This window comes from Manis pentadactyla, chromosome 2 (genome assembly GCF_030020395.1).
Source record: "Manis pentadactyla isolate mManPen7 chromosome 2, mManPen7.hap1, whole genome shotgun sequence".
Taxonomy (NCBI): Eukaryota; Metazoa; Chordata; class Mammalia; order Pholidota; family Manidae; genus Manis; species Manis pentadactyla.
Window position 1 is genome coordinate 182,973,246 of NC_080020.1, and position 22,101 is coordinate 182,995,346.

General features: G+C 33.1%; 1 protein-coding gene across 10 annotated transcripts in view; it reads right to left on the bottom strand.

Moving 5' to 3' along the window:
* The window catches only part of EHBP1 (EH domain binding protein 1), a 445,289-nt gene that overhangs the window by 95,147 nt on the left and 328,041 nt on the right, over nt 1-22,101 (bottom strand). For all 10 annotated transcript variants that reach the window (XM_057497152.1, XM_057497151.1, XM_036890374.2 and 7 more), the window contains 3 exons: nt 11,472-11,650; nt 10,789-10,837; nt 5,855-6,757 (listed from right to left, as the gene is read on the bottom strand). In XM_057497152.1, coding sequence (XP_057353135.1) covers nt 5,855-6,757; nt 10,789-10,837; nt 11,472-11,650 — 1,131 coding nt within the window. The remainder of the gene's footprint in view (nt 1-5,854; nt 6,758-10,788; nt 10,838-11,471; nt 11,651-22,101) is intronic.

Consider the following 22,101-nt stretch of genomic DNA (forward strand, 5'->3'; position numbering starts at 1 on the left):
TCAGTTAATTTATGACAAAGGATCCAAAAAATATACAGTGGGGAAAGGACGGTCTCTTCAATAAATGGTGTTGAAAAAAACAGGAGAGAGACATGCAAAATAATGAAACGGGACTACTATTTTACAGCATACACAAAAATTAATTCAAAGTATTTTGAAGATGTGAACATTAAGACCCAAAACCATAAAACTCCTAGAAGGAAACAGGTGATAAGCTCCTTGATACTGGTTTTGGCAATGATTTTTTGGATTTGACACCAAAAGCAAAGGCAACAAAAGCAAAAATAAACAAATGAAACTACACCAAATTACAAGGCTTCTCCACAGCAGAGGAAACCATTAACAAAATGAAAAGACAACCTAATGAAGGGGAGAAAATATTTGCAAATCATGTATCTGATAAGGGGTTAATATCCAAAATTAAAGATTTTATACAACTCAATAGAAAAAAAAAACCCAAACAGTCCAATTAGAAAATGGGCACAGGATCCTAACACACATTTTTCCAAAGACATACAGGTGGCCAACAGGTACAGGAAAAGGTACTCAACAAAACTAATGATCAGGAAATGCAAATCAAAATGACAATGAGATATCATCTTACACCTGTGAGAATGTCTGTTATCAAAAATACAAGAAATAACAAGTACTGATGAGGATGTGGGGAAAAGGGAAACCCTATACAGTTGATGGTGAAATGGTGAATTAGAAAACAGTATGTAGGATCCTCAAAAATTTTAAATAGAACTACTGTATGATCCAACAATTCTACTTCTGGATATTTATCTTCTGGAAACAGAGATTGTATCGAAAAGATATCTGACCATCATATTCATTGGAGCATTCATTATTTACAATAGCCAAGATATGGAAACAACCTAAGTGTCCATTGATGGATGAATGGATAAAGAAGTTGTGATAAACATAAACACACACACACACACACACACACACACACACACACACACACACACACACATTATTCAGCCATAACAAAGAATGAAATCTTGCCAATTGTGACAACAGGGATGGATTTTGAGGGCATTATGATAAATGAAATAAGACAGAGAAAGACAAATACCATATGATCTCACTTACATGTGGAATCTAAAAACAAAATAAGAACCAAAAACAAATCAAAACAAAACAAACTCAGAGATACAGAAAACAGATGGATTATTGCTAAGGCTTGGATGGTACTAGGGGAACAAAAAAAAAGCACAAACTTCCAGTTACAAAATAAGTAAGTCTGGGGATGTAATGTATAGCATAGTGACTACAGGTAATATTACCATGTTGCATATTTGAAAGTTGTTAAGAGATCTTCAAAGTTCTCATCACAAGGAAAAAATTTTTATAATGACATACGGTGATAAATGTTAACTAGGCTTATTTTGGTGATTATTTCACAATGTATATAAATATTTAATCATTATGTTATACACCTGAAAGCAGTATGATGTTATGTATCAATTATACATCAATGAGAGAAAAGAAAAACATTTTTAAATAAAAAATAAAATAAAGATAATAGCAACCCTGGCACCCACGTATAATCACTGTAGATTTTATGATCACTTTTTCCCACTTAATATTCTATTATGAGCATTTTCTCATGTCCTTAAATATTTTTTTAAAACATGATTTTAAATTGTCTACCTAGCATTCTATTAATATGGATACATCATACTTTAACTTGTCTTACATTATTGGATATTTAGATTGCTTAAAATTTTTCACTATCAAACAAAGCTTTTATATAAATATTTTTATATCTAAATTCTTAAATACAGTTTGACTATCTCAGGAAAAATTCCTGGAGGTAGAACCTAAGGAGATAAACATTTTTAAAGGAATTGATGTATACTGCTAAATTGCTCTTTGGTAAAGCTGACTGCTTTATATCTGGGTTATGATTATTTTTAGTGCTATTATGGTAAAAAATGAAGAGACATTGTAAGCATAAAGTTTAGGACCACAGACTTTGGAGTCAGACAAAGTTGGTTTTGAATTTGAATCTTAACACTTATTATATAATCTTAGGCAACTCTGTAAACCCCAGTTTTCCCATATATAAAATAGGACTCAACTACTTACCTCATGGGTTGTAAAATTTAAGAGAGATATGTATAAGATACATAATGGTAGTCACATGTATTAGCCACTCAAATGGACATTATGGCTTTGTTAAGTCTATGTGGATATATTAAATTACCAAATTTCTTCTAATCTAATGCCATTAATTATACTATTACTTTATGAACAAAGGAAGAACACTGCCAGTTAAGCTCAAACATATTATCTATTGTATATAGTATATTGATTTCAGAGAAAATGTAAAAAGATGTTTGTTAGAGCTGATGAAACACAATATATGAAAGAAAAACAAAATTTTAGTTGTCCAAAATTTATCTGCAATATACAAAATATCTCTATCAAGTATTAGCTCCCATGTTACAATTTTTGGTGTCAGGCAATACTTTTGCCAAAAAATCCTCTTCTGAAGATTTACTCTAAGCAAAATTTTGACTAATAAACCGATGGCCAATACATAAACATACATGGAGTTGTAAAAATGCTGTTTCTATCATCCTGTGGATTTACCATACATCACTTAAATCATCTGAATAGAATCACAACATGATAAGAGCTTTTGAGCTAAAAGTGCTCTCAGAGATTATTTTACTTAATGTATGTGGAAAATAAGATTTAAGGAATTGCAACAGCTAGCAAACATGTCATATTGGCAATTACCAGCAGAGCTAAGATGAGAATCCAGGTTTCCAAAATGAGAATTCCTAGGCCAGAGTAGGTTTAAAATATATACATATATATTTTTTTCCTTTCTGGGGAGGCATTTATTTGAATTTCTTGAGGACAAATATACAGCCATTAGGCAAGATTCAACTTTTTTTTTTTCAAATGCCAAAGAAATTTTATTTTAAGGAAATGACAATGTATATCCTGAAGTCCTGGGACAACCCAGAGAAAACATTCTTCAAAAGATTCTCCAAGTGCTCCATTCTTCTCTAATTGCTTCTTAGTTCTTCTTCCTCTTTTTTTAAAAAATTAAGGTATCATTGATGTACAATCTTATGAAGGTTTCACATGAGCAACACTGTGGTTTCAACATTCACCCACATTATCAAGTACCCCCCACCCCATTGTGGTCACTGTCCATCAGCGTAGTAAGATGCTACAGGGTCACTACTTGTCTTCTCCATGCTAAACAAAGTAGTTTTAATTTTTAAACATTAATCAATTTCTAGATTTAACTAATTTCATTTACCTAAAAAAATCTGGACTGTAAGAAAAATCTGTATTGGATATCAGAATTTAGGCACACCAAATCCTGCAACTGTCAATCCTAGGTGTTTACCAATTATCTACTATATATGGACACTATGTTACCTGAAAGCTTTTTTGTCCTGAAAGTTAAAGTACTTAAAACCTTTTGAGATTTTGATTAGAAGAAAAGGGGCTTGCTTTGTTAGCTACTACATTTCTTTGATTGTAAAATGCATAGTTTTTCTTAGCACCTCTGAAAACGTAAAATTGATGGCATCTTAAAATCTGTCAAACATTTTAATATCTGTCAGACGCAGTAGTCAAGACACAGTCTATAGACAATGCCTACATATGCATGTGCTTGATTATTTCTGGTGGCAAGACTGCAATTCTTTGATGTTTCAGTTAATAACCAACCACTTGAGCACTATTTGAGAACGGAAGATAATTCCAGGTTATTGTATGAAAATCCTTTGTTGGGACCTTCTGGTAAGCAAGAAAGTGCTATTATCGAGAGTATTGAGAAGAAAATCCCAGAGACAATTGTGGAGAAATGCTGTAATATAGAAGTTCTCAAACTTTTTGGTCTCAGAATCTCTTTACATGCTTAAAAATTACTGATGATTGACAGAAGTTTTTGCTTATGTAGGTTATATCTATTGGTAGTTGTCATTTTGGAAATTGAAACCAAGAAATTTAAAAACTGCTTATTCATTCTTTTGGAAATAGCTACAATAAATTCATTAGATGATAACATATCCTAATAAAAAACAACTACTTTAAAAAAATAAAAAATAAGTGAGAAGAATGGTATTTTTTAATATTTTTTTGAAATCTCTTTAATATCTGGCTTAACAGAAGGCAGCTGGATTCTTATAACTACTTCTGTATTCAATCTGTTGAGATATCACAAATCATGTAGCCTCCAGAAAACACCAGTGTACACTTGTGAGAGAATGAAAGTGAAAATAATGTTCTAGGATTATTATGAAAATAGCTTCAACGCTGGGGCTCCCTGAGTCATAGGGAGCCTCAGAGGTCCCCAGATCATACTTTCAGAACCTCTGCTGTATCATTACACTTTTGATGTCACAAAGGATAATACTGTGTGGACTAAAAAGGAACACCAACAACTCCAAATCAAAAATTGGTTGAGAAAAGTCTAACTCTAAAATCTAATTCTAAATTGAATATACCTCAATTTATTTTGCTTAAAATTTTTTTTGTATATATGAGTGCTTGTTATATGACTTAAAAATCCATGCCTAAATAAGTTTAAAAGAACTCTTTAAATAGGCATAAAATTAAAATCCTTATAATAAGAAAACCATGTATCATAGTTTATTGGCAGTATTTTTGTGTCTTTGTGGAACATAAAGTAACAGTATATGTTATAATGGTACTGGAGATTCAGTTAAATACAGTAGATGTCATAGGGTCAAACCTGTGTCATATTCCCTTCATGGGGAGAAATTTAGGTGTTACTGTGATTTTTAAACTACAAGTAATGATGGGACTGAAAATAACAATTGCAATTTAGCTAAAATAATTGAAGAAAATGTTTTAAATGGGAAGTATTTAATTTGCCATAATACATCTTCAGAATTATATTTTTACTAAATGGAATACTGAAATATCTTCAACTTGTTTTTACAGTAAAATATCCTGTTTTTATAGGTTCATAATATTGTCTCACCAATTTTCACCCTTCACCTATTTTGCCCATTCTTTCATGCCCTCCCCTGTAGCAACCTTCAGTCTGCTCTCTGTGTCTATGAGTCTATTTCTGTTTTATTTTTTAGATTCTACCTATAAGTGAAATCAGATTGTATTTGTCTAAATTAGCATAATAGGTAATATTTTGATTGAAATGTTGACCCTTCATCTTGAAATTGTTATTTATTTGTAGGCTTAAAATATTATATCTGTGGATAAAATAAGAGTTCCTGTGGCCAGGATTCTCACCTGGCCCTGGTAGACTAGCTCACTGCACACCTGTGGGCAATACATGGCTGTTGACTCTATATAAAGAGCTCCACCCAGTGCTCTGTGTGCGACACAGTGGCAGGGCTGCAAGGCTGCAGGAGAGCAGAGCAGAGGCTGCAGTGGTGGCAGTGCTGAGGACAGAGGCCCAGAGGATGGCTGTGCGGGACGACTATGCAGAGAGGCCCAGAGGACGGCTGTGTGGGATGACTGTGTGGACAGAGGGGCCCAGAGGCAGAGACTGGCTTGCTGCATACAGACTCGCTCTGAGTGGATGGGATTCTAGTGACTGACCTGCCACCTGGAAATAAAGTTGGGTATAACCCTTTCACCCCAAGAACGTTTTGCTGTCATTTTCTTTGGTCACATTGAATCCATAGCGAACTTGCCAGGGGCTGAAATACATTGGCAATACAATATCATAAACTTTAAATGAGGAGCACATGTATTTTGGGATTTTCTATAATGGGAAATTATACTTTAACCATTTGTAACATTTTAAAGTATTCCACAGATACAAAAAGAAACAAAAATAGAATAACCGTTTACTAAATATATGTACTCATCATTTTAACTCACTTACCTGGACTGTTTTTGTGGAATGATCTGTATGGTTTAAAGTAGTTCTGTCAGCATCTGGATCAGACTCTGTCTGCCTCAGGGAAGCACGTTTTTTCTTTGCAAGGTCTGCATCTCTGTTGTATGAGTATCCAAGTTTAGAAGTGGGAGATACACTTAGTTTTTTGATAGGTGATTCAGGATCTGACCTGCATTCTAAGGGTCTGGAATTCTCTAATTTTTCTTGCTCCAAGTTACTGCTGACATCTAGAGTCTGAAGCTTTTGCTCATCTGTCTCCTCACAAGTAAAGGGTGGAGACACATCTTTCTTCTTGCCACTAACACATAAGTCATTTAATTCTAAAGTCTCAGCTTTCAATAGTCTCTTCTTGCCTAACAAGACTTGTGCATGGGTTGCATCTGTACTGTAACGTATTCCAGGGTCATCAGATCCTGAAGCCCTTCCAGAGTTCTGCTGGGACTTCTGAGGTTCTGTGTCACTTTTAGTCCTGCGACAGTAAGGGGAGGCTGTGCTTGGACTAAGGTGATCATCAGGCGTCTGATGTTCGCTCTCTGACTCTCCAACCCCACTATCATTTACAAATACAGAGTCGTCCTGCGACAAGAAGTCAACTGCTCCACTGGTAGGCTGCTGCAGTTCAGGCTCCCGCTTCAGATCACTAAGCTCTGCATAGAATTTTTCCTGATCAACAGAACTGTTTGTGTCTGTTTCATAGTTTCCAACTTTATATGTGCTTTTGCTGCTGTTTTCCTCTATCTGAACAACATTTAGTTCTTGGCCACTGAAATGTGCCCTTATTTGATAGAGGTAAGTCATAACAGTCAGTTTGTCAGGAATTGCTAATAAAACCATATCAGAAGGTTCCAATAACCGGGAAATTCCTATGCTGGCAAATCCATCGTACGCCTTCAAAGGAAGGAAAAACAAAAGATGTACACTGAATAGTTAAGACAATCTATACATTTTAAAAACAGCAAAATAACAGATGTTAACTATTAACTAGACTTACCGTGACTATCATTTCACAATGTATACAAATACTGAATCATTAGTTTGTACACCTGAAACCAATGTTATATATTACACCTCAATAAAAAAAAGAATTAAAAAAATTAAGTTACCATTTTTAAAAAAGCAAAATTTTAATGGATTTTTTTGTTGTTATTGTTGGATGGTACATTGTTACTGACATAATGTCACATGAGCAGAACAAAATTCCAAGTCAGAAACTTATAAGTCAGATAGACACAAGAGAAAATTTCTTTCCTTAATAACAATTGACATGTTCTCCAATAAAGAAAATAAACAAAAATGAGAGTTAAAACAATATGAAATTTTAGAATCAATTTTTAAGATAAGGAACTAAGGTATAAAGAAATAATGAAAGATCTGGAGCTTTATCATTCCTACCAACCTCTCTTTCCCATGGTCACGTAAATGCAGTGATATGTGAAGAAAAAGTATAGCTAGATATCCAAAAGAACTAACTCCTAGATTTCCTGGTATAAAACACAAGTAAGGCCCATTTAAGCCTAGAACTACAGAAACATTTTTTAAGTGCCCAATTGAGACTGATTTTCCTGATAAGAAAAGTGACTTCATTTTCACTTCATCATGTTGGAAAGAATGAAATGTTTTAAGTAATACAACCCAGATGAGACTGTAAGGCTGCACTGTATTATTTTTGTTAGTCCTTAAATGACTGTGGCACATCAGGTTTTTCTAGTTTTGAAGAACCAAAGCTGTTTCTCAATTTACAATTAATTATTACTATCCTGAACTAACCCTTGCAAATAGCATGTGTTGCTAGGAATCATTAAAAATATGGTGAAAGGTTTAGATATACTCTTGGAAAAAGTAAGAACCCTTTAGTTATTCATCCTTTGGTATATAAAATGCCTAGTTTTTGTGACAACCTAGATGTATGATCATCATTCAAAGTTTTTCTTAAAAGAATGGTTAGGTAATTATGTAACAATTCAGAAGGAACTAGTCTTTAGCACAAATGTTAAAGTGCATTTCTAACTTTGAATTTAATCCTTGTCTCATATTCTTCCTGTAGTTTAATAAATGTTGTGGGATAAATAAGAAAGGAAATGAAAAATAAATTGCGATATTAAAACCTCTTCGATTTTCACAGCACTGTGTTTCATAATATAGGTACCTCAAAATAATTACTCAAGAGAATGGCTCAGGTGATGTGCATGTTTAGGCCTGTTTGTTATTTTACATGTTTTAGGAAAATTAAGGTCATTTTCCTCTTCATGTGTTTTGACAACTTGATTGACAGACATCAATTGCAGACCATCAGGAAAAGCACCACAGGCAGTGTTCTAAACATTTCCCAATTATTTAAAACACTGTCATATTGGTTAAGATCATATGTTGTAGGTAAACACCTTTTTATTCAGCACTTTTTACAGACCTGGGAAAATGATTAGCTTCTTTGTGGGGAATATCCTGCTGATGTTTTGCTTCATGTAGCAATTCATTTTATGCACACTAATATTGCACTAAAAAACATTTAAAAACAAACCAGGGTTCTTGTAAGCAAGGTCAAGACTTTATAAAGGAATTTTCCACAGGTTAACCTTTCTGTTATTGTCAATCACCTACTGTCTTTTTAGGTGTGTGTTTGTGGAGAAAAAAGAGTTCTTTCAAAGAAAATTATCTTATTCATTCCTAGATGTTATTTAATTGGTAAGAAGAAGTCATTGTCAGTTATGTTAGGCATTTGCATGGAACTTAAGATACAGGGCATTGTTTCCTGTGTGGCTTTAAGTCCAATCAAGGGCAGATGAGGTTATGAGGAAGAACTGTGTGCAGCCAGAAATAAATCTATAGATAGCAGATGGTAACTCAGTGTAGGTATAAGGTAAGAAGTTGCAAAGTGATGAAAAGGGAAGACAACAACAATTAGTTATTGAACTGTGCAATGAAAAGAATCATCTAAATTAAAATCCTTTCAAAAAGCTATGATTATCTACCCTGGAAAATCTAATTGAGAAAAAATTTTAATGCGATATTCTCTATGTAGTAATGTGTAAAAATCCAACACATGTTCATCATTATTAAGTTCCTGAAAAAACAATGTAGAGAAGTGTGACATAATGAGATCCCTCATACTTTTTAAAAAATATAAAGCTACGTAAAATCAACAATGTTCCTTTTTAAAAATTTCACGTAGTAACTTGAAAGCTTCACCATATAAAAATAATGATTTTATCTGCATTTAAATTAGCTTAGTATTTTATTCAAGTGCAAGAAAGTACAGGTAAAGAACTGTCATATCAAAAGACAATTTAATTGATGAAAAAGCATTTCACTTTGATAGACACAAACTATCCAAAATCATACAAGAAATAATTCATGAGAATGACATACTTTGTACCATGTCCACCATAAAGGTGATTTCTATAAAGAAAAATGTACTGATTTTTTTAAGGTTACCCTTTTTTGGTGGCATATTTCAATTAAAAAATTGACAGTGTTAAAATATATTTCTCTATGGCCAGCATCACACATTTGCAAAGAAATGAGTCTTTTAATGGTAATACAAATTTTAGTTTTTAGAAAGCAATAAAAGCAAAAAATTGTTTTGATTTAAATTTTTTGTCCATTAATTGAATTTCTATCAAGGTTCCCTTTATAGACTTTTTATCTCAGGTGGTTTTAATTACCTAATTAAAAATAGATTAAAAACTTTAGACCAAAGGTTATTAGTCATTTTGTCTCATGAATCCTTTTGGCAATGAACCCCTTCTCAGAATATCTTAGGTGTATAAAATACATCGGATTACAAAAGAAACCAATTATACTGAAAAACAAAGCTATGAAAATAGTAGCAGAACTGAATTTGAGAAACAGTAACATATGCTTTTTGTTATTGCATTAACTACTGTAATTTTGAAGAAGTGATAAAGGTATTTGTAGATACTACAACTATAATGTGATATGAAAATACCTGAGATTCTAAAGGTGATAAAGTCTCAGGCATGGCTAATACTACAGTGGTTTGATTCCTACAAGTATAAATGAAGGAAATGCTAAATTTCTGTTAAAGAATTGAGAAAATAAAATGTATTTTCTCCCCAAGCCATGTTGAAGGATCCACTTAGTTCTATCGACAGTTCCCAAGAGCTCTTGTTCTAAGACAACAATGTATTTAATTAACTTTTCAGTTGAAGAATTCAATTCAACACAAAAAAAGCAGTAATTGAGAACCTTCCGTGTGTTGAATTAGGTGCTTCTTCCTTTCTCATGCTGTGGGGCACATAGAAAATTGTAATATTGTACTGCACAACAGGATAAATAAATAAGTGAGCCTGCAGCTACAGTCAGCTGGCTCAGAGGGCTCTAGAAACTCGGTCCTGCACAGCTACCCTGAAGGCTGAAAGGATCAATATATCATACACACCAATTGGGGAGTCCTGACTTCAGTATACTAATTATGTGGGAAAAAGCTGTACAGTTTACCAGAAAATAGAAAGAAAGAAAGAAAAAAGAACCAATATTCCTATCTTTTTCTTCTGGGAATATATGCATGCATTCTTTTTAGGCTTACCAATTAGGCTTCTGCCCTCATCCCTTCCCAACAGATTTTTCTAACTTCATAATCATTTTTGGCCCAATGGTTTCAGGTGTACTCTTTAATTCTAAAAACACATCTTGAAAAAAGCAATATACTTTAAGAAATATTTAACAGTTAATCAAGTTCATACACATATTATCATCTGATGCCGGTCTGACACTTATAATCTTTAAAGGCCATGACACACTAGAGTAAACTACGCAGCAAATTTGAATGGCAGGAAGCTGACAATCTTCTGTGAGCTATAGTTATGACCTTACAAAACAACCTCACCTTTCCCAAATTAATAAAAGCATTTAGAGAAGCCAAATTTGAAACTATGTATTTTTTTCATGGCAGTTCTTACCTTTTTGTTGTTTTCTTTAATATCTTGAGGATTCAGAGACTTGTAGTCACTGAGGGAGAAAATGGCACAGTAGGTACATTATGTATTTGATAAAAACAGCAGTTTTTCAAACAAACTGAATATAAAAAAATTGACATTCAGTAGTGCCAAAGAATAACTTGCAATTTCATAGCAATTCAATCAACGAAACTAATAGTGTGGAAAATTAAGGAAATAAACAAACAAACAAACAAATAAATAAATACAGTGATTACACGTTTCATTACCTGAAACTTTCCCATCTAAAAGAGAAGTTAAGGCAGGGACCAGGGACTAGACTTGACAACCAAATTTACCAGGATATAATCCCTTGTTGTCATTGTACAGAGAGCTACAGGCCTATCTGTCTCATCTCATTTTAACACTAACACAATTTTCATAATAATTTGAAATCAGTTTTTTGTAAGACAAAGGAGAAAAATCTTTTTTTTTTTAAGAGAAAAGATTGTTTTTAGGCATCAAGAAGGAAGAACTTTTCTTTCAGGCATACATTTCTTTTCTCAGAATACAAGAGATGTGGGTAATAAAAAAAGAAACAAAGTGAAATATTTCAGAACATGTGTTAAGAGATTATTTAATGTTTTTTAAAAAACTGTTGACTATTTACAAAACATTTATAGGCAATGGAAGATGTTTCAACTTACATTAAATCTGGTCTAAAGTGGTGTAATATTGCACAGAAAGATAAACCATTTCTCCAAGATGTGGTAAAATTGGTGATTTTCACGCCTCGGTAGTTTTTTGTAACTGCTTTGCACCATACCAGCAACGACTGACTAGCATTTGGCTTTCGCCCCAAAACAGGACTTGGTATAGGACTTGGCTGGAAAAAAGGAAAAGAGGAAAACATTTTAAAAAATTTAATGGAAGGTGAAAATTAACATTAATTGACCTAACTAGATCATCTGAATCCTTTGATGTCAGTTTAGGTCCTTTAAAACTGTCAATTCAAAATAACTGTAACCTCCAAGAAGGAGACATGAATCTTAGGTTATTATCTTCAGTTTTAGCCTATGGCATTTGCCTGACAAGGATTAGATATGCAAGATTTTGAACTTATACATAAGAACAGGCCAAGAGCTATACTAATGGAAATACTGAAGTTTTTAAATACTTACAGCTGAATACCTAAGTAACTCTTGCACCCTAAAAAATTTTACCCAAATACAATCATGTACAAATAGAGTTCCTTTTGGACTAGATTAAAAGTAATATGTTTTGAAGTCTAACTGCAGCACAAATTGTTAGTAGTGGAGAGATCAAAATCAAAGTTTTAAAAATATATTAATCATATGTATTTTAGACAGCACAATGGTCAACACATTCAAACATACTTCTTATATAAATTTAATGATAGCAAAACAGATTGAGTTATTAGCAACCATCAGGCATGGGAAGCTACAACACACAGTAGTATGTAATTTGGATTTGCTCAAAATATCATCTAATCATCATTGATAGCTACTTTTGAATATTACATCAGTTGGCTATGAGTGTTTTAAATCTTAAGCATATACTTAATTTTTCCCCTTGTTCATATATTTAAAACAACGATGAGAAAAACACTAAGACTACATAGTAAGATTTTTATCCTAAACTTTTATTATTCTTAAAATTATGTCATTTTCTTTTACTGAATAACAACCACATTTTACGGTAACTTTAGAGGCTGTAAAGAAAACTCTTAAATGTTTCTGGATTTTAATGTTGTTATTAATTAAGAGTTTTGGCTATAGACATAAAATAGAGGCCCTCAAAAACAAGGTAAAAGGAGAATCTTAGGGGTAACCATTAGGGATAACGATATTTACCCCTAATACCATTTAAGTTTAGCAAGCAAACCAATCTTGCCAACTGCTTACTTAGGAAAGATCCATGATGCCCTCACTTGACAGAAGCATATTAGTACCAAACAACTAAAATCATCAACCCCAATAATTACAATTTTATGCATTCACTGCTCCTGTGGGAGGGTTACTAAGAAACAACAAGGATTTAATTTTCTATTTTTTAAATGTCAGATTAACAAATTGTTATAGAAGCAACCACGAATCTAGCAAAGTGCTGTTCTTTAAATAATCACCTATACAAAAATCAAGGCTAAAAAATTAGAACTAGACTTTGGATTTGCCCTAACACAAAACCCTTCTATGAAAGCATCTCACTGGGATGCTTACTGTACTGCAAAAAAAAGAAGTCATACATAATAGAAGAAAGTCTGATGGAACTAAATTCCTATAAATGGTCATGTTGGTTGCAGAGAAAGAAAACTGAAGAACAGCCATTGTTCAAAGAATCATCCACTTCAGAACTGCTGATATTCCATCTAATATTTGCAGAGGGATGGAAAGAAGTATGCTATTCAAGAATTTCAAAACCTTCAGTATATAAATGGATGTAACTGCTTGTTTTATACTATAGGTAGCTCCTGATGTGGCAGGTTACTTGACCTCTCCAGGTCTCAGTTTCATCTATAACATGGGGATTGTAATGTACCTATCTCATAATGTCATTGTAGTAACAAGATATGTCTCCCCTTCTCCTGCCCATTATGCTCATTACCACTCTCTCCCTTGATCACTTCGAGCCACATAGACTTCTTTGCTGTTCCTTGGATACCCCAGAAATGGTCTCGTCTTAGCACCTTTGCACAGATTGTTCCATTGGCCTGGATGCTCTCCTCTCAGATATCTGTATGGTTACTTCTAATGCAATCATCTCCATTAGACCTATTCTAACCACCCTATTTAATAATGCAACCCATCTCCATAGCCCAACCCCAACCCAGCACTCCTGACTCCCTTTACTTGTTCTATTTTTTTTCCATGGTACTTACCATCATTTTATGGCCCATATTTTTGGTTCATTGGACTTATGGTCCATTATTTTGGTTATTGCTAAAATATGGTATTGATCGCATATATTGTTTATTACCTACCCGTCCATCCTCACTAAATAAAAATGGTGGGGACTTTAATTTGTTTTATTAACCTATCCCAAGGGTCAGAACGGTTCCTGGCACATAGAGGCACTCAGTGAATACTGTTAAATGAATAAATACATGCAAATACTTAGCACATGTAAGGCACATAGTAACTATTTAGTAAATGTTAATTGCAATTATTATTATCACCAATGCATTACCAGCATTGTATTTCTATTTTTGAATGGCTTTTTGAAATTTCAAAGACCAGGAATTTCAAGACAATGAAAACATTTTTTCAAAGGTTTAACTGGAAGATAATCTTGATACTCTGTGCAAAATGGCACACTTGGAATTCTTGGCAATGTATCTATTTCTGTGGGTTTGATGAAAACAGAAGCTCTGATTGACTTTGAAATTTATTGCTTTACAAAGAAAGGAAAACACTAAAATCAGGCCATTCAAGAGTAGAACCAGACTTTTAAATATTGGACAACTCTTTTAAGGTTCTTTCTTGTATTTTTGCAATGACCAGATGTATGAGAAGGTATCTCTATTTATCATACTGGGAAAGATATTACAGTTGGTCAGAATCCATTCAATTAGGTGATCTTCCCAATTCTCTCTCAATCAAGCCACTCTGAAATTACAGTAAGATGACAACCATCATGATTATGAAACCAGTTTGATGTGGAAACAATAAAGAAATAGGTCTTGAGATCACTGTTTCACTTAAAAGTTCTATGTTCTAATACAGATAATTTCAATGTATTTCTTCTGTTAATATAGCATATTACATATTACAGAGGGTAAGGTCACCTGGTTATTCCTGCTAAGAATGGCAACAGGGCTTCTTTCAGACAACCCAGTCAGATAACTTGTTTAAAAATTTCCTAAATTTTAAAAGCTGCAAGAAATCTAAATTTCAGTTTTTCTGCTCTACCCCTCTTATTATAACTGCTTTCTCCTTTTCTGTCTCCCTTTCTTCCACTGATATAAGCACATATTCCCCTAGGTACTGCTCTAAATAGTTTTCTCTTTCCACACTGTGAGAGATTCATTCCCAGGATTTCAACTATCACTTCCATGCAGATGATTTCCAAATATACATTTATAGACCAAACTATCTCAAGTTGACATTTCCAGCTGGCTGTCCTTCCTGCCATACAGAATTCAAACTCAGTATGTTCAAAACCATAATTATAATCTTTCCTTACAACCTACTTCATTTTCATTATGTTTGCAAATGCTGCTGCTATTGTCCCAACTGTCTAGTTTTTAAATCTCAGAATCAGCTTTGAACTCTTCCTTTAGCTATCATCCTTTACTAGTTAATTCATGGGCAATATTGATCATACTGTTGGAATCTATATTCTTTTATACAAGTTATTGCAAAATCTTCCTAATAGGTCTTTCTTTTTCCAAACTCTCCCTTATCTGACTCATTGCCACAGAAACAATTTTAAAGCACAGGCCAAAGTCTCTAAAGGCTCTCAAGAACATAAAAAATGACGTCAAAATCCTTTTGAACCTTGAATCTCAAATCTTTTTCACTGTATGTACTCTCCAGGATGACTCACCATTGTGTAAAATCACTATGCTTGCCTAGCCCATAGCCTCCAACTTCTAGTTTTGGATCACACAGATTTTCACCTCACTTGGAGTATCTTTTGTCCCAAATACAACTATTACAATTTCACTCTACCTTCAAGATGAAGTTCAACTGTCATCTCTCACAAGAAATCTTCCCAACTCCTAGTAGGACCCCTTTTAATCATTCCTTTGACTCTCTCTGTCATTCTTACAGATTTTTTGCTGCAATATGTTCAGTTCTTCCCTCTACAGAAAGACTTATTGAGTTTTCATTAATTCATGAAGTATATTCTGAGCACCTACTATTTTCCACATGCAATGTTAAAACTTTACATGGATTAGCTGATTTAATCCCCACAACTCCTCTGAAATAGGTGTTGCTATTCTCAGTATCAGTTGACACTGAGGTTAAACAGCTAGGAAGTGGAGGAGTTAGAATCTACACCAAGGTGTTCCCACTCCAGAGCCTGTGCTTTTAAAACAATATGTGTATCACATTTCAAGATAATGCAGTTTTAGGATCTCAGTAGAAACTGTACGTTTCTTGAGACTAGGGATTGCCTCTGTCAACTTCTTACTTTCTTCAGAGCTTAGATCACTGCCCAGTGTATATTAAATTAATTGATTCAAAAAAGGCAACTGATTGAAACTAAACTCTGGGAATATTCTGTTAATAAAACCCTTTGTCCATTCTGTTGGATTTTAGATTACTGGTTAGAACCAGAACTAGACCTATGAAGTCCAGAGATACATACTATTATTGCTAAAGTTGTAGGACATTCTGGTCTCCCTACTACTGATTCTGGGATCATTCCCCCATTTATTGCAAATTATTGCAAATGTTTGAACTTTGGATAAATCTTAACATTTGGTGAGCCCAAAACAACAAAAAAAGTGGTGGTGAGAAAAAGAATACTGGTATCTGTACAAAGTATTTTCACTTAAATAACTTCATTTTATTCCAATAGTAAAACTGAAAGTTCAGCTTTGATATGCTACTGCTGGACAATTAGAAAGATTATGCTGAAATTAAGATAATACTGAGAAGAATTTCTGCTTACATTAAAGTAGACTATCATTTGAACACAATTTTTAAAAAGCTGAACTAAATGTTTTTTAGAAAACCTTCTAAGAAACATCAAGCAACTATTCCCAAGACAAGATGTGGAGAGAGTGAGTGAAGTTCTCAGTGCTGCTTTCAAAATGGTTGATCTGGAAAAGGGAATTTAAAGGCAGAGTTGCTGCACTTTTGGTCATCTACCAAATAGCAATATGAGCCCCTCTACTCTAAAAAGTAGAAAAAATAAAATAAGGATGAGAGCAAAAAATAATGAAATAAAAAATAAGCATACATTAGAAAGTATTGCCAGAGCCAAAAGCTGCTTCTTTGAAATGACAAAAATCAATTAAGCCTCTAGTGTAACTAACTGATCAAGAAAAATAGAGGGAAGCAAAAAATATCACTAGAAAAAACAGAAAAGCTGGGTAGTTCTATAACTATTAAAATGAACTGAATTTGTGATTAAAAGCCTTTGTATAAACAAAATTCCAGTCAGCTTTACTCATAAATTCCACTAAGCATTCAAGGAAAAAATATCTCCAACAATATCCGAGTTTTTCTATGGAATAAGTGAAATGGGTTTATTTCTCAACTTATTTCTTGATCCTATCAAATGCTGATATAAAATCTAATAATAAATGGCAAAATTATAGGAAAACCTGTCATGAATATAGAGGCAAAAGTCTTAGTGAAAATATTAGCATACTGACCTAGCAATTTATAAACTGAACAAACTAGACTTATGCCTGTAACAATAGCAAATCTATTCAGGTAATTTGCCAAATTAACAGTTAACAGATTAATAGGGAAAAATTACATAGATATGGTCATCTAATAGATGCAGAAAAGCATTTAATATAAAATTTAATGTCCAGTTTCAGTCTATAAAATAATTTAGCAAACTTGTATTAATAGTAATACAAGATTCTTTAACTTGTAAAAAGTCTATAGCAAATATTTTAATGGTAAAATATTTAAAGTTTTCCCTTTGAGACTGGGCATCTATCATCTCTTTTATTCAACACTGTATTGGAGGTCCTAGGTAGTACATAAGGCAAGAAAGATATAATGGTGTAAATATTGGATAAAAATCAAAACTGTAAAACAGACATTATTTACAAATAATATAATTAAGTTTGAAATTAAGTAAGAAAATCCCAGATAAAATCCAAAGTAATTACCTACAGATAATTTACTAGAATTAATAGAGAATTTAAAGAGGTTGCTGGATACAAAAAACAATGTACAAAACCAACTGCATGCATTCCTATACATGAATAAAAGCAGTTACAAATTAAAACTTTTAAAACCATTAATAGTGGCATAAAAAAATCAAGTACTAAGGAATAAATCCACAAGTGCTTGATTCCTATAAAATAACTATCAACCTTTATTGTGAGAAAATAAAGGAGATCTAAAGAGGAGAAAAATATCACATTCATGATTAGAAGAATCAATTTTGTAAAGATACCAATTTTGTCCAGTTAGAAAGGGTTAACCAAAAGATCTAAACCCTTTCATCAGAGGAAATGACCTTTAGTTAACCTTCTAGCTATGTTTCCATGGAAATATACTGGATTAAGATCAATATGAAATTTGTTACCAGGCAACATTATTTATTATAACAATGAGCCTGGCTTAGTGAACTGCATCTAGACTTGGAAGCCTGTCAATAAACTAAAAATGCCTATGAAAAAACTAAGGCGGCAGCTTCCCTGCACTTAGTGTGATTCTTATAACCAAATGGGTCCTTTGAGGGATCTATCTGATAGTTGTATGTATGGGTTGTTAGAACCTGTATCTAATAGGCAAAAGTGGCCCATATTTACCTACCTATTCTTGTTACTTTACAACTCAGCAGTTCACGGGGAGCTAAAATATGACACTGCATACCTGATGCTACAATGCTAAGACTGAATTTCCTGTCCTTGAACAAAGCTAAGTAAGTCTGGTACCAAAGAATAACATAAATATTATGCCAACATATATACATTTATTAATGTATATATGCCAAAGAATTACACACACACACACACACACACACACACACACACACACACACACACGCACATATGTATTAGAACAGAGGACTTGTAATCAGAATATAAAAAAATAAGAAAAAGAAGTTAATATATCAGTAAGAAAAAGAAGTCAAAACAATTAGTAAGATCATGAACATATCTCCACAGGCAAGGGAAACAAAAGCAAAAGTGAATAAGTGGGACTATATCAAACTAAAAAACTTCTGTACAGCAAAGGACACCATCAGTAGAACAAAAAGACATCCTACAGTATGGGACAATATATTCATAAATGACATATCCAATAAAGGATTGACATCCAAAATATACGAAGAGTTCATACACCTCAACAAACAAAAAGCAAATGAGCTGATTAAAAAATGGGCACAGAATCTGAACAGACACTTCTCCAGAGAAGAAATTCAAATGGCCAACAGGCACATGAAAAGATGCTCCACACCGCTAATCATCAGAGAAATGCAAATTAAAACCACAATGAGATATCACCTCATACCAGTTAGGATGGCTACTATCCAAAAGACAAACACCAGCAAATGTTAGCGAGGATGTGGAGAAAGGGGAACCCTCCCACACTGCTGGTGGGAATGTAAATTAGTTCAACCATTGTGGAAAGCAGTATGGAGGTTCATCAAAAAACTCAAAATAGAAATACCATTTGATCCAGGAATTCCACTCCTAGGAATTTACCCTAAGAATGCAGCAGCCCAGTTTGTAAAAGACATATGCACACCTATGTTTATCACAGCAGTACTTACGATAGCCAAGAAATGGAAGCAACCTAAGTGTCCATCAGTAGATGAATGGATAAAGAAGATGTGGTACATATACACAATGGAATATTATTCAGCCATAAGAAGAAAACAAATCCTACAATTTGCAACAACATGGATGGAGCTAGAGGGTATTATGCTCAGTGAAATAAGCCAGGCAGAGAAAGACAAGTGTCAAATGATTTCACTCATAACAAAGAAAATACTGAAGGAACAAACAGCAGCAGACTCACAGAACCCAAGAATGGACTAACAGTTACCAAAGGGAAAGGGACTGGGGAGGATGGGTGGGAAGGGAGGGATAATGGTGAAAAAGGGGCATTATGATTAGCACACATAATGTAGGGGTGGGGGTGCATGGGGAAGGCAGTACAACACAGAGAAGACAAGTAGTGATTCTATAGCATCTTACTACCCTGATGGACAGTGACTGTAATGGGGTATGTGGTGGGGACTTGATAATGGGGGGAGTCTAGTAACCATAATGTTGCTCATGTAAGTGTATATTAATGATACCAAAAAAGAAAAACAATCAGTAAGAAAAAGTCAACCAACCAATAGAAAAATGAGCAAAAACTGAATGTGTATTTTACAAAAGAAGAAATCCAAATATGCAATAAACATGAAAATTTGCTCATTACATTAGTATTCAGAGAACTGCACAGAGCACACTACATACTTCCCCCTAAGAAAAGCTAAAATTAAAATTATTTTAGTTAAGATGAAATTAAATATTAATGAAAAAAAAAGCCAATGTTGGCAAGGTGTGGAACAAAGGGAGCTTATACAGAGTTGTTAGAAAAATTCTGGCATCATTTATTAAGGTAAATTCAAAGATCTGTGCATATCCTATGACCAGAAATCCTAGGTTGATATCCTACAGAAATGCATGCTTACACAGCATAGAATACATGTTCAAAAATGTTCACAGCAGTACTTCTTACAATTTTCCTAATATGAAAATAATAGAAATGTTCATCAACAATAGATCTTAAAATTGTGGTCTATTCAGATAGTGAAATACCATACACACACACACACACACACACACACACACACACACACACACACACACGTGCACATACACACACCCCTATGTAAATACAAAACGTTTAATACTAAAACATATTATTAAAAAAAGAAAATAAACAAAATAATATATAAACATTATATGATTCCATTTATATAAAATTAAAAACCAGTCAGAACTAAACTACATTGTTTAAGGATTTGTACTTAGAACTACAAAGCAAAGAACAAAGTAATTTCTATAAAATGCTTACAGCAATTATCTCTAGGGTAGAGGAAAGAGGTTAGGATAAGGAAGAGGCCCCAAAGGAGATAGCTTCTGGAATGTTGGGAAAGATCTAATTCTTGTGGTGTTTACATAGGCATTCACTTCAAATAATTTGTTAACCTGTGTATTATGTTTTATGTACTTTTTTGTATATATATCACATACATGATGTTTAACAGCAACAGAAGTTAAGAAGAATATTGGAATTGATTGAAGTAAAGATGGTGGTTTCCCCATTCAATTTAAAAAATCACTTAAAGGTAGCAAGATAATGAGAAACAGGAAAGTAAACCTTTTTTGGGTGTAAACTAAGAGACGGGTGTAACCCTGACCTGATGTACATGAGGATATGTTAACTAATCAACAGATTTTCTAAATTATCAGAAGAATCAAATATAAATAGAACAAAGAAAAAAGAACTCACATGATGGAAAAGTTTTATAAGAAAATTAGAAAGCATAATATTAAATATGATATCAGAACCAAGACCAAATATATCTAATAATTATGCAGAATAGAGAGGGTAGACACATTTCCCCACATACAGAAGTGGGAAAAAGGATAGACTTAAGGACTTTCATTAAAAAAAATTGGTGGTGAAATCAACAAATGTTTTCTCTTGTGTAATCAAATATGACAATATTTAGTAGATCTGCATGAGTCAGTTAATCAGCATTTTGTAAATGAACAATGCATGATGTTCCAAAACAAGCAAGCATCCATATATTATCCATTTGAAAATGCAAGATAGATTGATATATTCTATATGGTTTCAGATTCCACATTGCAAATAACTCAAGAAACTATCACTTGTGAATTCTGGTTTAGTATTAAAGAAGACAATCCCAAATTATTTGAAAAGTCTATTTAACTTCTCTTTATTTCTTCAACAATGTATGTGAATGAGGTCAGATTTTCTTTTTATACTTCACCCAAATTACATATTTACAATAGATTAAACACTGAAGCTGTTTGGCAAAAGTGGAAAAATTCATTCTCCTTAATAAATTGTTTTAGTGTTAGAAAAAACAGCCATTTTTCATTAAAAAAGTGCTATTTGTGTTAAGATGCATATAATGGCTTATTGCTATTTTAAATGAATGAATTAATATATTCATATTTTTTTTTCATTTTTAATTTCTAATATTGTAAACATCAATAAGTATAACACAAAAACAAAAACCCTTTGGGGTCCTCAATAACAAAAAAAAATTTGTTGTTGTCAAATAAACATAATACAGTATTTACCATCTTAACCACTTTTCAGTGTAGAGATCAAATTAAGTAGTACTAAGGGCATTCTTATCATTACGTAGTCCATCTCAAAATACTTTACATCCTGCAGAACTGAAAAACTCTGTATCCATTGATTAGTAATTTCCCATTTCCCACAGGCTTTGGCAACTACCATTCTACTTTATGTCTTTATGATTTTGGCTACTCTAGGTACCCTATGTAAGTAAGAACCATACATATTTGTCATTTTGTGCCTGGCTTACTTCACTTAGCATAAAGTCCTCAAGGTTCATCCATATAATAGCTTATGTCAGAATCTTCTTAATTTTTAATGCTAAATAATATTCCATTGT